General features: G+C 35.2%; 1 protein-coding gene across 2 annotated transcripts; it reads left to right on the forward strand.

Moving 5' to 3' along the window:
• The first annotated feature begins 12,436 nt into the window (after positions 1 to 12,436).
• LOC123672391 (uncharacterized protein K02A2.6-like) lies at positions 12,437 to 17,691 on the forward strand. 2 transcript variants are annotated; one of them, XM_045606492.1, is made up of 2 exons: positions 12,437 to 14,061; positions 14,793 to 17,691. In XM_045606492.1, the coding sequence occupies exon 2, from the start codon at positions 15,851 to 15,853 to the stop codon at positions 17,204 to 17,206; it is 1,356 nt and encodes a 451-aa protein (XP_045462448.1). In that variant the 5' UTR covers positions 12,437 to 14,061; positions 14,793 to 15,850; the 3' UTR covers positions 17,207 to 17,691. Both variants share the same exon structure in this region, with proteins under 2 accessions (XP_045462448.1, XP_045462449.1).
• The last annotated feature ends 219 nt before the right edge of the window (positions 17,692 to 17,910 follow it).

A 17,910-nucleotide genomic window follows, 5' to 3' on the forward strand; every position in this document is an offset into this window, starting at 1 on the left:
TACTAGTTTTTTCTTTAATTTCGTTATTCATATATATATATATATATATATATATATATATATATATATATATATATATATATATATATATATATATATATATATAGATATATGTAGTTTTGAAATGGTTATTTTTCATAGCAACACATAAAATCTCAAATGGTGGAAACTGTTTCGGAGGAAGCTCTCCTTATGGTCATGAATATAAAGGAAACAGGTTAGTACAAATAAAGATATCAGGGTGAGGATGTTTCAAACATGAATAGTTGTCTTCAGCTTTCTGTTTTTTTGGCGTTGAATATAGTTCCAACTGCATTTTTTGCTTCAGGAATATATCTTCCTCTCCTGGCATATTTCCCCAAGATAATATTCCGTATGAGATAGCTGAATGAAACTCTCCGAAGTATGCAATCTTTGCAGCCTGTTCACCGGCCTATTGTCTTGTTCTCCTTATAACAAAGATTTCCCTTGATAATTTATTACCTAGTTCATTCAAGTGGTGTGTGAACTTGGGGTCTGACTGGAGTGGGATATGATTATTGGGTTAAGAATAACACAGTGAAACTGTTTCGATCTCGAGTGCTTCACGTATTATCCTACATGTGAGGGTTCTCTCTGCAGAGATGGTCTTACATCCCTCAAAATCAACGTTATGTCCTGTTTCAGAGTAGTGTTTGAATAGGGCAGATGTTGGATCTCCTTGGCGTATTGCAAGTTGGTGCTCATATACTCTGTTAGTTATACGTCTGTTGGTTTGTCCTATGTATGTTCTAGGACATGCGGAACATGGTATCTCGTATACTCCTTGAGACTCGTTATCGATCGTATCCTTTGGTGTTCGAAGAAATTTGGAAATTTTGTTATCGGCTGTGAAAACTGTTTTTATATCCTGTTTTCGTAGTATGCGACTGATTTTGTCAGTGACACCTTTGATAAAAGGTAGAAAAGCTTTATGAGGGAAATTTTCTGGAGGATTTTTGGGCTGTTGTGTATGGGTCTGATGTCGGTTGATGGCTTTCTGAACTAGTTGACTGTTGTAGCCATTCTGTTGTAGGGCGGTTTGAAGGATGTTGATTTCTTTTTGAATGTGTAGGTTATCTGTCAGTTTTATGGATTAAGGAGTTCAATACGAAGTTGATTTGAGACGGATGATGGTGTGAATTTGCATTCAGGTAGCGGTTTGTGTGGGTTGGTTTTCTGTAAATGGTGTGTGTGAAGGAATCTTTGGATTTCGCTACGAGGACATCAAGAAAAGGGAGTGAGTTGTTGGTTTCAACTTCCATAGTGAATTTGATATGGATATTTATATTATTCAAATGATCAAAGAAGTCTTGGAGAGTTTCGAGTCCATGTGGCCATATGACGAAGACATCGTCCACATATCGAAGCCAGCAAGTAGGTTTTAGGTGGAACGATTCGATGGCGTTGGTTTCAAAATATTCCATGTAAATATCAGCGATGTCTGGAGAAAGTGGAGATCCCATGGGTGCACCCCTCACCTGTTTGTAAAATGTACCTTGAAAGAGGAAGTACGTGTTCGACATGCAATGGTTTATAAGGGTCAATGTATCCTGGGGTATGTGATGTTTGGTCTCCAGTATTTCAAGGGACTCTTTGAGTGGAATATTGGTGAAGAGAGATTCGACGTCAAAACTGTCAAGGATGTCTGACTCATGGATTTGATACGTTCTTAAGGTTTCGATGAAGTGGAAAGAATTCTTTACATGCGATGATGATTCTTCAGCTAGTGGTTGAAGTGTAGAAGCTAAGTATTTAGCAAGATGATGAGTTGGAGATCCAAAGGCACTGACGATTGGACGAAGAGGGATGTCCGGTTTGTGAACTTTAGGTAATCCGTAGATTTGAGGGATTCGAGAAGATTTTTCCCTTGGGATGAGAGATTTTCTGATTTCTATCGGAAGCTTCGAGGCAGTGATGAGAGCTTTGGTTTTCTTTTCTAGATAGGTTGTAATGTCCTGCGGGGTGGTTTTGTATTCTGAAGACTTCAGAATATATATATATATATATATATATATATATATATATATATCCACAGGACTACCTCCTTCTGCGCTGTGCTTATGATGTCCTGATCCAATCCCAATAGAGCTGTGTTCTCTCCCAGATGTGTTTCCATATATATGATATATATATATATATATATATATAATATATATATATATATATATATATATATATATATATATATATATATATATATATATATATATATATATATATATATGGAAACACATCTGGGAGAGAACATATATATATATATATATATATATATATATATAATATATATATATATATATATATATATATATATATATATATATATATATATATATATATATATATATATATATATATGGAAACACATCTGGGAGAGAACACAGCTCTATTGGGATTGGATCAGGACATCATAAGCACAGCGCAGAAGGAGGTAGTCCTGTGGACGACAAGAATAGTCCGAAAATTTCTTGTCAATGGCTGAAGTTGTCTTGATCAGGTTTGATCCGACATCTTCGGGCCCAGCCAAACCCCTACGAGGTGAAAAAAAAAATATATATATATATAGATATATATATATATATATATATATATATATATATATATATATATATACAGGATTGATTATCCTCCATAATTGTAATGGGAAAAATTGTTTCATTAGAAATTTTTCCTAGAAGCTGTCCTAAAATCAAACATTCACACATACGCATAGCAAGAGCGATATTATCCGCCTCGCTTGTGGAAATTGCAACCATTGGTTGTTTTTTCCAAGACCAATACAAAATATTTTTGTTCAATTTTACTAAAAAACCTGACACACTTTTTCTGTCATTAATATATGAAGCAAAATCTGAATCAGCATACGCTATAACTTTAGTTTTAGAGTTATTATCTTTTACATACACTAAGCCCAAATCTTGAGTACCAGTTAGATACCGTAGGACATTTCTCAAGTATTTCCAGAATTATATATATCCCAGAATTTAAGATGGTGGATGATACAGACGCATCTGACAGAGATACCGATGAATTAGGTATTAATCCAAGAATTACATTTGATAAAAATTTCAAATGTTGTGCAGAACCGTGCAAAGTGTGCATGTGCAGAAATTGCTACTCAATTTTCCACGATAGCTGCACCAGAAGACTGAAAAACGTAAAAGTGATCAACGATAAAACAATCGAATGTTGTGATGCAAAAAATAACGATGAAACTGAGGGTGATAAGGCTGAAATCCAAGCATTGAAAGTGGAAGTTCACTACCTGAAACTCCTAGTGGAAGAAATGCGTGAAAAAATAAGGTACTTACTTTAAATAGTGAACTCCTACAATAAAAGCTGAGTGAGGTTAGAAAAGAAAAAACTGAAAATAACGGAACCTTGATTCCCATCATTAAGATAACAGAAGAAAACAAAGATAACGAACGGAAACAATATCACTCATATGCAAGCAGAGTAGGCTCAAAGGTAGTTAGTTCAAACGAACCAAAGAACGAAATCCGACAAGTGACAAGACAGGATAAACGAGCAAACCTCACAACTCAACAACAACAACGCAACATAACAAGAAACTCACAGGAAAATAAACAAAACGGAATTAATCCATTGAATAACACTGCAATCACAAACAACGATGGTTTCAAAGTGACAACATATAAAAGAAGAAGACAGATGAAATACTTAGGAACGGCAGAAGTCAATGAAGAAAATAAAACAAACGGATTCACTGGAGAAGAAAAGAAGATTTGGCTCTACATTTACCGAGTCAAAAGAACAACCGAAGAACAACACATATTTAATTACATAACCGATAAAGAAGTATTTCAAAAAAATTCAATAACAGTAAAGGAATTACCAAGTGAGGAAAGTCAACTGACAAGATTCGTAGTAACTGCACCCTTCGACAAAATTTATGAAATGTATGACACTAATTTCTGGCCAGGAAATGTAGGAGTGAAGCGATTCATTTTAAGTAAACATAGAGAATTTCTGAATCAACAAGGAAGCGGTTTTTTAGACGAGATCAGAAAGTAAAGAGCGGAACATCCAACAGCCATCCTTTAAAAATAGAAAAGAAACAAGAAAGCAATCATTTTAATATCAGTATAATACAAGAACCTGATTTAAGTGCATTGACTGAACACAGGAAAAACAGTAAACAACTAGTAACCTACACAACGACGCACATAAATATTCAATCATTGAGCACGTCTTTGAACAAATTAGAGAAGTTCACCAAGGAAACCGAAACGGATTTTCTGACACTAACAGAATATTGGATTTCACAAGAACAACTGACAACATACAATTTTGATAAATACAAATTGATCACAAGTTTTTGTAGAGAATTAAACAGGCATGGGGGATGTGCAATCTTTGTTAGGAAAAATTTATCAGATAAATGTAGAATAAGACAGGATTTGAATAATCATACAGTACCCTATGAAATTGAATGTGCAGCACTAGAATTTGAAATGCAAGACAGTACAAAGTTAGTTCTTGTATGTTTATACCGACCAAACACTCATAATGAAAAAATTAACATTTTCTATGAAAAGTTCACTTTGATATTGGAAAAACTGACCAAAGAAAAAAACAAAAAATTTATAATTACAGGAGATCTCAACATAGATATACTTAATGATGAAAATAGGAACACCCAGATTTTGAAATCCATACTCCAAACATACAGATTGAAACCATTAATTAGAGAACCAACAAGGATAACACCTACCTCAAAAACATGTATTGACAACATCTTTACAAATATAGAAGAAGGCACAGTTTCTATCATACAACCCCATCTATCAGACCACCTTGCCCAATGCTACAAATTTCAAACAGAAAACATGACAAATAATTCAAGTTTAAAAATATTAAGAAGAAGGAAATTCTCTGAAGAAGCTATAAGCAAATTTAATAAAGAACTTTTGAAAACAGACTGGACTAAAATTTATGAATTCGAAGCGAAGGAAGTTAATGGTATGTGGGACTTCTTCTTTCACAAATACTGTGAGTTGTTTGAAAAGTTCTTTCCTTACACAACAAGAAGAATAAAATCAAAAAAGGAGATTCCATATAACGAAGACCCAGAATTAAAAAGTCTAAAACTAAAATTAGATTTCCTATTCATTGCAGCTACCAAAAAATCAGAATTAACAGAAGTTTATAAAAAAATAAAGAAAAAATATGACAACACAATCAAAGAATTCAAACAAATTTTAAACTCTGAAAAAATTAAATCATCCAACAACAAAACAAAAACAACATGGCAGATCATAAAGAATTTGAAATCTATCTCCAATAGCGAATCTCACCTCACTCTTCCTACTGGCAAGATATCTGGCAGATAATTCCAACAAGTATTATGTTAATATGGCTCCAAACCTGAATGAATATCTACCGACAGGAGATAACAACACCAAAATAAAGAAAAATGAGAAGTCGATGTTTGTATTCCCAATCACATCTGAAGAAATCAGAAAAACGGTTAAATCGATAAAAAATAACTTTTCGAGGAGATACGATGAAATTCCAATGAGCCTAGTAAAGGAAACAATAGAACCCATCACAGATATAATTGCTCACATGATTAACGCATCATTAGTTGAAGGAATATTTCCAGAATCGTTGAAAATAGCATTGGTAAAACCGATACACAAAAAAGGTTTCTCACAAAAATTAGAAAATTACCGTCCACTAAGTATGCTTACATCCTGGTCGAAAGTTTTTGAAAAGATAAAAGCCAATCGTATAATATCCTTCTTCAAGAAAAATAAAGTGCTGACTGCTCATCAACATGGATTTATCAATGGAAAAAGTACAGAAACTGCTATATACAAACTAACACAGCAAATTATGGAGACAATTGATGGCGGACAAATTCCAATGACTTTATTTCTAGACCTAACAAAGGCGTTCGACAGTGTAGATCACTCTATACTTCTGAAGAAGTTAGAAAAGAATGGTCAGGAAAAACCAACTAAAATTAATAGAAAGTTACTTAGAAAATCGAACACAAAGAGTCATAATTACAACAAATGGGAAACATATATATCCACAGATGAAGAACTAACGATGGGAGTCATACAGGGCAGTTTACTAGAACCCCTTCTATTCATAGTTTACATCAATGACCTTCCTGATATATTACAAATTCAAGAAATATCGGAAGAAATCCCCGAATCATGTAAAACCAACATCACGATTTATGCTGATGACACAAATGTTCTGACATCGGCGGATGACCTACGTACAGCTACACACAATGCAAATAGCATCTTCAGCAGAGTAGAAAAATGGTGCACGAACAACAGACTAAAGTTGAATGCTGATAAAACAGAATGTACCATCTTCCACACAGAAAGAACAAAATGCATAATACCCGAACATCATCATCATCATTTATTTAAATACTCCAATACAAATTACCCTGTTAGGGTGTATAGCTAGTCAATATAAAAAATGTAAAATAGAAACAAAGGGTACAAACATATACAATCACAAACAAGGTGTCCCTAAACAATCTATGTTAAAAACATTCAAGAATCAAGTGTTTAAAAATTCATTCAATGAATAGTACGGTATGTCCTTCATGTAGTTGAAAAGTACTCTCTCCATCCTTTTCTGAGGCAGCTGTTTGATCTCATCAGGTATTTTATTATAAATCTTCACGAGGGTATGTAAAGAGTTTCTCTGAAGGTATGAGTATCTCAATGAGGGCACGTTCAGATGTTCTTTGGCTCTAGTGGCGTATTTGTGCTTTTTTTCCATTTCATGAAAGAATGGAGGATTGTTGGCAACAAAAAGGGCTCCCTCATATATAGAACGAACTGCTTAAAAGAGTAAAGAAAGTGCTGAGAACCCAACTATCGGCTAAAAATAAGATAATGGCAATTAACAGCTGGGCCATACCAACATTTACTTATACAGCAGGAATTCTCTCATGGTCAAAGTCGGAGCTAGAACAACTCGATAGAAGCATTCGGACTTCGTTGACACAGCATGGTGTACAGCATCCAAACTCGGCAGTGGAACGATTATACTTTCCCCGAAAAGAGGGTGGTCGAGGAATGACGAAGATAGGAAGAGCGGCCCTGAAAGAGACAGAAAAAATTAACGACTACTTCTGAAAAAGTAACTTACCTGTTCATCAGTGGGTAGCTCCATGTGGCCGCGTCTCTGTCTCCGAAACATCTAACGAGGAAGTACCTGAAAACGAAAACAACTTTGAAACACTCAGGCAAGCATGGGAAGCCAAATCTATACATGGAAGGTTTTATGCCAGTTTGCATCAATCGGAAGTAGATATGCATAGCACCAATACTTACCTGACCCAGGGCTACCTGTTTCCTCAGACGGAAGGTACTTTATTCGCCATTCAGGACCAGGTTGTTTCGACCAGGACATATGCCAAACACATAATGAAACAAGCTGTAGACAACACCAAGTGTAGATTATGTAATGGCGCGGAGGAGACGGTGCAACATCTCTCGTCTGGATGTTCAGCGATTGTTGGCACCAAGTATCTGGCAAGGCATAATAACATGGGGAAAGTTGTGCATCAGATGTTATGTCTCCAAAAGCAACTCTTACAGTGCTTCACGCCGCACCACGTATACAACTCGCAGACGCTTATGGAGAATGAAACAACAAAAATATATTGGGACCTGACCGTCATCACAGATAGAGGTGTCTAACATAACCGACCGGACGTGGTGGTGTGGGATAAGATAGCAAAAACCGCCCTCATAATAGACTTCGCTGTGCCTCAAGATTACAACCTCTCTAAAAGCTACACCGAAAAAATCTCGAAATATGAGGCACTAGCAAGAGAAATGAGGGATATGTGGCAGCTGAAGAAAGTGAATATAAAACCTATCATCGTCAGCGCGAATGGACTCGTCCATCGTAAAACAACCGAACATCTGAAGGAACTAAACTTACCACAAAATACTCTGATGTGGATGCAAAAGGCTGTGATATTGGGCACAGTCAACATCTTGCGAAAGGTGCTTTATCCTCATTAACGGACTGAGTTGCTCTTGGCGTCCTCGCACGGGTAGCTCTGGATTACTCCACAACTGTGTGAATTTGAAAAAAAAAAAAAAAAATATATATATATATATATATATATATATATATATATATATATATATATATATATATATAAATATATATATAAATATATATATATATATATATATATATATATATATATATATATATATATATATATATATATATATAATGAGACCACTGTTAAAATACCGTGATCCACAAAGTGTTTGTTGAGTGTTGAGTTGCCCCAGATCACGATCCCATATCTGATCCTGCTATGTACAGGGTGGGCAAATAAGCGAGGTAAGCGGCTATATCTCAGGATCCACTCATCGTAGAGACTTGCGGTGAAAAATTTTACCACTAAAGAGAACAAGAGAACACACTGGAAATTGTTTGGAAATTCATACCTCTACCGCTAGGGGGCGTAATAGCTACCGTCGAGTAGAAAAATGAATTTTACTCGAAAATGTTTCATATGAAGTTGAAGAAAAAATATCATCACTGTACTCCTTGGAAAATTCTCTATCTTTTTAAATTATCACTTTCGATTTTACGACATCAAATAAGGATAGGTGAAAGGGAGAAATCCGACTGATTGAAACGCCTGTAACTTCAGTTTGGCTCAACATTTTTGAGCAAATTAGATCTCGTCTGAAAAATAATGTCTTGTCGATTGAGGACAAAAAATACTCATGATAAATTTGTTTTTGCTGCATTCGATAGGGGGCGCTAAGTCAGAAGTTCATTGTTTTGTTCATTTTACTCCGAAATTCCAAATGTAATGATAGGATTTTCTTAATAGAAACAGAAATTCCATCAAATTTGCATGAAAAAACCTAAAGGTCGCAAAGCGATAATTTCAGGCGTTCTGAAGTTATGGCCGAAAGAAGATATTCTTCAACTGATCCACAGCGAAAAACCAAATTGTGTCTTTAGGTGCTGACAGAAACAGAAATCCCATCAAATTTGTATGAAAAAACCAGAAGGTCGCAAAGCGATAGCTTCAGGCGTTCTGGAGTTATGGCCGAAAGAAGACACAATTTAGTTTTTCAGTGCATCAGATGAAGCATATCTTTTTTCGGCCATAACTCCAGAACGCCTGAAGCTATCGCTTTGCAACCTTCTGGCTTTTTCATACAAATTTGATGGGATTTCTGTTTCTGTCGGAACCTAAAGACACAATTTAGTTTCTCGCAGTGCATCAGTTGAAGAATATCTTCTTTCGGCCATAACTTCAGAACGCCGGAAATTATCGCTTTGCGACCTTCAGGTTTTTTCATGGAAATTTGATGGAATTTCCGTTTCTGTTAAGAAAATCCTATCATTACATTCGAAATTTCGGAGTAAAATGAACAAAACAATGAACTTCTTACCTAGCGCCCCCTATCGAAAGCAGCAAAAACAAATTTATCATGAGTATATTTTGTCCTCAATCAACAAGATATTATCTTTCAGACGAGATCTAATGTTGCTCAGAAATGTTGAGCCAAACTGAAGTTACAGGCGTTTCAATCAGTCAGATTTCTCCCTTTCACCTACCCTTATTTGATGTCGTAAAATCGAAAGTGATAATTTAAAAAGATAGAGAATTTTCCAAGGATTACAGTAATGATATTTTTTCTTCAACTTCATATGAAACATTTTCGAGTAAAATTCATTTTTCTACTCGACGGTAGCTATTACGCCCCCTAGCGGTAGAGGTATGAACTTCAAAACAATTTCCAGAGTGTTCTCTTGTTCTCTTCAGTGGTGAAATTTTTCACCGCAAGTCTCTACGATGAGTGGATCCTGAGATATAGCCGCTTACCTCGCTTATTTGCCCACCCTGTACATATGCATGGTATGCTGTCATTGCTGTTTCTGGGCTCACTAGACGAGATAGATTTCCAAACCTAGCCAGATTCTTACACAGGCTGCCTATATGAGATGTCCAATCCAGACGGTAGTCTACTTCAACACCCAGGAAACGTACGGAGTTTGTGGTGGTCAGTGATCTATCGGCACCATCATAGGATCGCTGGTGAAATTCTGTGGTAAATTCAAATTTTATTAATTGTGTCTTCTCAGGGCTTAGCATTAGGTTATTTCTGATGAACCAGTTATTTAGATTATCTAATGCGTCGAATATTTTACTGGTATGTCACTGGGATCCCCCGATAGCACCAAGGATGTATCATCCGCGAAGAGTGTTAGTTCGTGCACTACTTGAGCAAGATCATTTGTGTATATAATGTACAAAAGCGGCCCAAGAATTGTTCCCTGTGGAACTCCCTTCTTAATATGCAATTCTTCAGATTCGATCAGTTTTCCTGTGGTTTTGTCAAACTCTACAACAGTTTGTTTCCTATTTGACAGGTAGGACTCTATTAAGTTGAGCGGGAGTCCCCGGATTTCCAGTCTATTCAGCTTCTCCAGAAGAATAGCATGGTTCATGTTACATATTGTATCCATAGCAACGGCAATTGCGCATAATATGTGATATGTGCCGATGTGCAGTTTAGTTGTAACAGAGTTCAGTTGAATAATAAACGGATTAATGATAACGTGCTGTGAACTTCATTCCAAATTGAATGATCCTATTTATATCAAATTATACAGGGTCTTTCACGAGGAACCTCACCCATATTTATACGGGAAACTACTGAACGTATTTTCATGAAATTCAGCACTTATAAGTATTTCACGATGCTGATGAAATCTAAAATATTTTCAAGGCATGCGCACCTCCGGTTTTTCCGGAAATGACGTCAACTTCCATTTTTCAAATTAGAATACCATTTTTTTTATTGCAGAAATAGATTCCTTAGAAAATTTCAAGTTATTTTGATTTAAAATTTTTCAGTTTTGGTTGGAAAATTCTCTCTGAGCGGGAAAATTCGAAAAAAAATCGAAAATAGAGCTCCGCTGAAACAAGAATAACTTCGAGGTTTTTGGATGGAAAATTTTCATTTTTGGGATTTTTCAAGATGTAAGATTGATGTATCCACTTTAAAAATCGAAATCGCGATTCATGTTACAGGGGGTGAAAAAATCGCTTTCAAAGTTAGGGATGACAAAATCGTGAAAAATCAATTTTTTCAAATTAGAACCCCATTTTTTTATGGCAGATATTGAATCTACGTTAAAAAATAATGTGAGTATATGCATCACGCCCTTGCCCTAAAGTGGATATTTTTTGAGTTATTCACAAAAAACGGTTTTTCGTCTTGAATTTTCAGCTATTTCTTTTCCTTTTACGCCAAAAAGATGAAATTTTCAGGAACTGTTACTCAAACCATGTTTTAGATTTTACTACCCTAATATGCAAGAGAAAAAAGTTACAGGTTGTTCCTAAATAGATGAATTTGTATCGGAAACCTCTTTATTTCAACTAATCGGCCATCGGTTTTCTCTCCAGTGATAAATAAATAATTCCTTATGAACCATATGCAAAAACTTACCATGTTTTACATTCTTTTTTTTTAATGATAGATATCATTAATTACATCTGCCAAATTCCTCTTTATTCAGTAGCATTTTGTGTTTACTATTAATTTGGTGATAATTCGTATTAAGTTATAAAATCGACCACTATGCCTAATTTTACCAATGAAGATTATTTAAATCTCATTCTACTTCATCGAACGATTCGACTGTTCATTGAGAGGTTTCCTGACCGATCCAGATTAGTTGAAATAAAGAGGTTTCCGATACAAATTCGAATCAAAATTAGCCATCTATTTAGGAACAATCTGTAACTTTTTTCTCTTGCATATTAGGGTAGTAAAATCTAAAACATGGTTTAAGTAACAGTTCCTGAAAATTTCATCTTTTTGGCGTGAAGGGAAAAGAAATAGCTGAAAATTCAAGACGAAAAACAGTTTTTTGTGAATAACTCAGAAAATATCCACTTTAGGGCAAGGGTGTGATGCATACACTCACATTATTTTTTAACGTAGATTCAATATCTGCCATAAAAAAATGGGGTTCTAATTTGAAAAAATTGATTTTTCACGATTTTGTCATCCCTAACTTTGAAAGCGATTTTTTCACCCCCTGTATCATGAATCGCGATTTTGATTTTCAAAGTGGATACATCAATCTTACATCTTGAAAAATCCCAAAAATGAAAATTTTCCATCCAAAAACCCCGAAGTTATTCTTGTTTCAGCGGAGCTCTATTTTCGATTTTTTTTTCGAATTTTCCCGCTCAGAGAGAATTTTCCAACCAAAACTGAAAAATTTTACATCAAAATAACTTGAAATTTTCTAAGGAATCTATTTCTGCAATAAAAAAATGGTGTTCTAATTTGAAAAACGGAAGTTGACTTCATTTCCGGAAAAACCGGAGGTGCGCATGCCTTGAAAATATTTTAGATTTCATCAGCATCGTGAAATACTTATAAGTGCTGAATTTCATGAAAATACGTTCAGTAGTTTCCCGTATAAATATGGGTGAGGTTCCTCGTGAAAGACCCTGTATAAATATATCAATTAAATATCGACAGATATTTAACAAGTGGCGACGAGGATATTGGAAATTAAAATTTACCGAGATTCTCGATAAATCAATCAAGAATGTCGACTTCAGATCAGCCATCTGAACATGTGGTCGGTCATTGAAAGCAAATAAACTTTATTATTATTATTATTTACGTGAATTCGATGTTAATTTAAATGACTGGACAGTTTTTCGTTTTCGATTGACGAATTATTTCGAGGCGAATAATATCAAAGATGTCTGTAGAAGAAGGGCTATATTTTTAAACTCCCTGTCGGAGGATTCCTATAGATTGATATTCAACCTATGTATCCCAAAGACGCCGGAAAAACTAGGTTATGAAGAACTAGTGAAGCTATTTGATGGACATTTCGGCGGGCAGAGAAGTATATTCGGTGAAAGAAGAAAATTTTATGAAGCTTAAAGTGGACCTCATGAAACTATCAAAGATTGGGCAGCGAGAGTCAGATCTTTGGCCGTCCATTATGATTTTGGCGGAGAACTTCAAATTTGTCTTCGTTATCGTTTCATAATGGGTCTACCTAGTGGACAAATAGGGGATCGTCTGTTCGAATCAGACAATTTGTTGACATTTGCTGAAGCAGTCAAGATAGCGAAAAGCAGAGAAGCGGCAGTAGGAAAATCCGGAAAATCACCACCATTTCCGCTCAAGAAAGAAGCCCAGGAATTGTTTCAAGTACGCAGTCGTAGTCAGGTGAAACCAGCGAATCAAAAAGAAGCTAGTGGGTCACGTGCGGTTTGCTGCGCTGTTTGTGGTCGTAAGAATCACGAAGCTTATAGGTGTCAATTTCGCGAGTGTTTGTGCCACATCTGTGGTAAACCAGGGCATTTAGCTCCAATGTGTTATTCCAAGAAAAATAACAATTCTTTTTCGAATTCCAATTCAAATAATTGGAGGAATAGGAAGTCTGGTAACAAATTTAAAAATTGTAATAATTTTATTGAAAAATTGAATTCTGAAGAATTATATTCAATGAGTCACCTTAAAGAAAATGAAAAGGTTAATCCAATTTCTGTTCAACTTCAAATTTTAGGTAGAACATTTTCTTTTCAATTAGATACTGGAGCTGCAGTTTCTGCAGTCTCTGATATATTTTATTTTGAGTATTTTCGTAATTTTGAATTGATTAAAACTAGTACCATTCTTTCTCTTTATACTGGTCAAAAATTTAAGCCAATGGGCTGTATCATTCTTCCTGTAAACTTTGGAGGAGTAGATTCTAGATTGACCATTTATGTAATTGAGAATGGAGGTCCACCAATTTTAGGAAGGAATTTTTTGAATGCATTTGATAGTTTATTTCATTTCAGCACTGAATTTTTTCCAGAAGTTGTACAGCTTTTTGATGAGTATCCTGAATTATTTTCTTCTGGCTTGGGAACCTTCAATAAGGGTAAAGCTAAGTTATTACTGAAAAACCCAGAGTCGGTACATCCAAAATTCATCAAGGCTCGTGCAGTGCCTTATGCTTTACGAGGTAAGGTAGAAAAGGAAATTAATAGATTGCTGAAGTTAAATATCATTACACCAATCGATTATGCAGAATGGGGTACCCCGGTGGTACCAGTCATAAAAAAAATGGGGATATAAGATTGTGCGGAGATTTTAAAGTTACAATCAACCCCCATCTTTTATTATATAAACATCCTCTTCCAAAACCACAAGAATTATTTGATAAATTAGGAGGAGGAATAGAATTTTCAAAAATTGATTTAACTAATGCATATCAACAAATTTTGGTAGATGAAGATTCTGAGAAATTTTTGGTAATTTCAACTCATTTAGGTTTATTTAAATATAAAAGATTACCATTTGGCAGTAATAGTGCACCCTCTATTTTTCAAAAATTTATGGAAAAATTATTAGCAGGTATAGAAGGTGTTGTTGTGTTTATCGATGACATTCGTGTCACGGGTAGAAATCGTGTTGAACATTTATTTCGGTTGAGGATAGTTTTAGAAATTCCTGAAAGTTCAGGGTTAAAGATTTCATCGGAAAAATGTTTCTTTTTCCAAAAATCTATTGAATATTTAGGTTATAAAATTGATGCTCAGGGTATTCACCCTTGCGAAAGTAAAATTGAAGCCATTTTGAGAGCACCTAGACCAATTACAGCAATTACAGTCATTTCTTGGTTAAATTAATTATTATGGAAAATTTATCAAAAATTTATCATCTTCATTATACCCCCTGTATGCTTTATTACAGAAGGAAAGGCGATGGAATTGGTCCAATGAATGCGAAATTTCATTTGAGCAAGTCAAAAAGAGTTTGACAGCAGTGGCAGCTCGTGAGCTTTCATTCAGAGGTGGCCAAGCAAAAAAAATAGGTATACCACTAGTGTATCTACTTAGCCAGCGAAATACATACCCAAGTGCAAGAATGAATAAGTATATAGTTTTGGTAATGAAAATTTTGCCATCGTAAGGCATTTGGCTGAACTTTTTAATCAAAATAAAATCTACAATATCTTCAGTAACTCTGAGTTCCCTACTGACACTATCATTTTCATTTCTAGTTTCCGACGTTTCCGTTTCCATTTTTCTCGATAAAATATATCTGAATAGCCAGCCAATATCCTTCCTTACCTACAAACTTTGCCGAACAATCCTAACACGAAACCACAATGCACACGCCGAAAGGAATAAAAAGTTCTGACCTATCTTTATCTTTCCCTAATTCTGGCGCTAATAAACAGAAACAGCTGATATAGACCCATCGTTAATCGCCGTGGATCATGTTCGGGTTAAACGAATATATATGCTCCGGTCAACGGAGACCGGGCCTCCGTCACGTGGTATCCAGCTCGCATTTGGAGTGGCCGGAGCTTCGTATCGGGAGAAATTTGAAATTCTACGTTCAAGACAAACGCGACTAGAGAGGAATTGGGCCTCCGCGACCCGCGTCTGGAGTCTGCTGTATTCTTTAGCGCATCGCATGCCTGTAGTACGGTGCAGCGGTGCGCAATCTTCTCAGATTTGAAGTCTGTTGCGGAGAATGTATAAATATGATGAAATATTGGGGTAAAAAGTATCCAGAAATTTGAATATTCTATTGATTTAGGTTACCATAATATAGTTGGACTTGAACTAAGAATTAAATATAATGCGGTAAAATTTTGGGAGGCCCGGCCTCCTCTGCCTCCTCTGAGCGGCCGCCACTGTTTGACAGGTAATAATCTTCTTGTATCGTATGATCCTAATTTACCTTTAAAATTAACAGTAGACGCTTCTGAATACGGTTTGGGGGCGGTTTTGAGTCACGTAATGCAAGATGGTTCAGATAGACCTTTAGCTTATGCCTCAAGAGTTCTTAAAACAGCAGAAAAGCGTTATGCTCAAATAGAGAGAGAGGGTTTGGCGATTATTTTCGGTTTGAGTAAATTTAATCAGGATTTGTACGGAAATCATTTTTATCTAGAAACTGATAATAAAGCTTTAACCTATGTTTTCAACCCTTCTAAGGGTATTCCAGAGTTTTCAGCGAATCGAGTTAGACGCTGGGCTACCATTCTTGCTAACTATAATTATCAAATCTCTTATGTCAAGTCTTCTTTGAATAAAGCAGATTTTTTATCTCGACTACCGGTCGATAATCCTGATGAAAATTGGGCGGATGTCGATCCAAATTATATTTATTATTTTTCTAATGTGACTAAACAAGATAAAATTTTATCGAAAATATTGAATTTTGTGAAAGACGGTCGTTGGCCAAGTTATGCATATAAGGAAAATGATTACAAATATTTTGCTTCTAAGCGATTTGAGTTATCAATTGAGAGTAACGCTCTTTTATGGAATCATAGAGTTATAGTTCCTACGAAACTAAGATCGAAATTGTTGAATAAGTTACATGAAAGTCACTTAGGTATAGTTAAAATGAAATCAACTGCCAGATCATATTTTTGGTGGCCAAAAATCGATAGAGACATTGAAAATTATATTAAAAATTGTGAATCCTGTAAAATGAATCAACCTAATCCACCGAGGTCGGTACTAAGTCCTTGGCCATGGCCAGAAAAACCTTGGCAACGTATTCATTTAGATTTCGCTGGACCACTTAGAAATACTATGTATTTGATTATTGTTGACGCCCATTCAAAATGGTTGGAAGTTTTAACTATGAAAAGTACCACTTCAGAAATGACTAGAGAAACTTTCGCGAGATTCGGTTTACCGGAAGTTGTTGTGTCTGATCAAGGTACTCAATTCAAATCCAATCAATTTCAGACATTTTTGGCAAAAAATGGGATTATATATATCGACGGACCTGCTCGGCATGCACAATCAAATGGTCAAGCTGAGTCCTCAGTTAAAGTGATCAAAACTGCGCTAAAGAAATTAATCCAAGATAATTTCAACGATACAGACTATGCTTTGTCTAAATTTTTATTTGATTATCGAAATTCAATTCATTCCACGACTGGAGTAACACCTTCAGAATTGATGTTTCGACACAAAATTCGAAGTCAATTCAGATCGATATTACCACCTTGTTCACCTGTAGTGAAAGAAAAAGTTAAATGTTCACAATTGAAACAAAAGTCATGTTTCAAGGGACAAAGAACGGTATGCTTTGTCCCAGGGGAGAGAGTTCTTGTCAGGAAATTTAGTGAGAAATGAGAGTATTGGGAAAAAGGTACAATAAGAAGTAGAATAAGTAAATCCATGTTCTTAGTATGGGTTCCAAGTAGAAATTGTGTACTGAAAAAGCACGTTGATCAATTGCGTAAAGATCATTTAGATTTGTCATTACCACTTGAAAACGAAGTTCCCAAGACAGAAGAAACTAATATTAGTGTAGAAACACAAACAGGTATTGTAAAAAATGAAACTGTTGACGAAGAACCTTTAACTCTTAGGAGAACTAAAAGAATTGTTGAACCACCTGAAAGATTTGGATTGTAAATTTATATCCTATGTATTATATTATAAATAAAGAAATTGTAATATAGGGATTAAAATTAGTGCCATTATGTTTTGAATTGTCTGGGGGGGAATGTTACATATTATATCCATAGCAACGGCAATTGCGCATATGTGATATGTGCCGATGTGCAGTTTAGTTGTAACAGAGTTCAGTTGAATAATAAACGGATTTAAGAGAACGTGCTGTGAACTTCATTCCGAATTGAATGAACCTATTTATATCAAATTATAGAAATATATCAATTAAATATCGACAGATATTTAACAGTTCACATTATCAAAAGCCTTCGTAAGGTCAGCACACAAAAGCAGGGTATATTTTCCTTTATTTAGCGAATCTATTATCTTGGAGATTACTCGGTAGAGTGCTCGCACCGTTGTTTTTCTTTTTCGGAAGC

The sequence above is a fragment of the Harmonia axyridis genome, chromosome 2, assembly GCF_914767665.1.
Source record: "Harmonia axyridis chromosome 2, icHarAxyr1.1, whole genome shotgun sequence".
In the NCBI taxonomy this organism is placed as follows: domain Eukaryota; kingdom Metazoa; phylum Arthropoda; class Insecta; order Coleoptera; family Coccinellidae; genus Harmonia; species Harmonia axyridis.

What these genes read in the sequence shown, in the direction of transcription:
- LOC123672391 (XM_045606492.1), top strand. Translation starts at nt 15,851, where the DNA reads ATGCAAGATGGTTCAGATAGACCTTTAGCTTATGCCTCAAGAGTTCTT.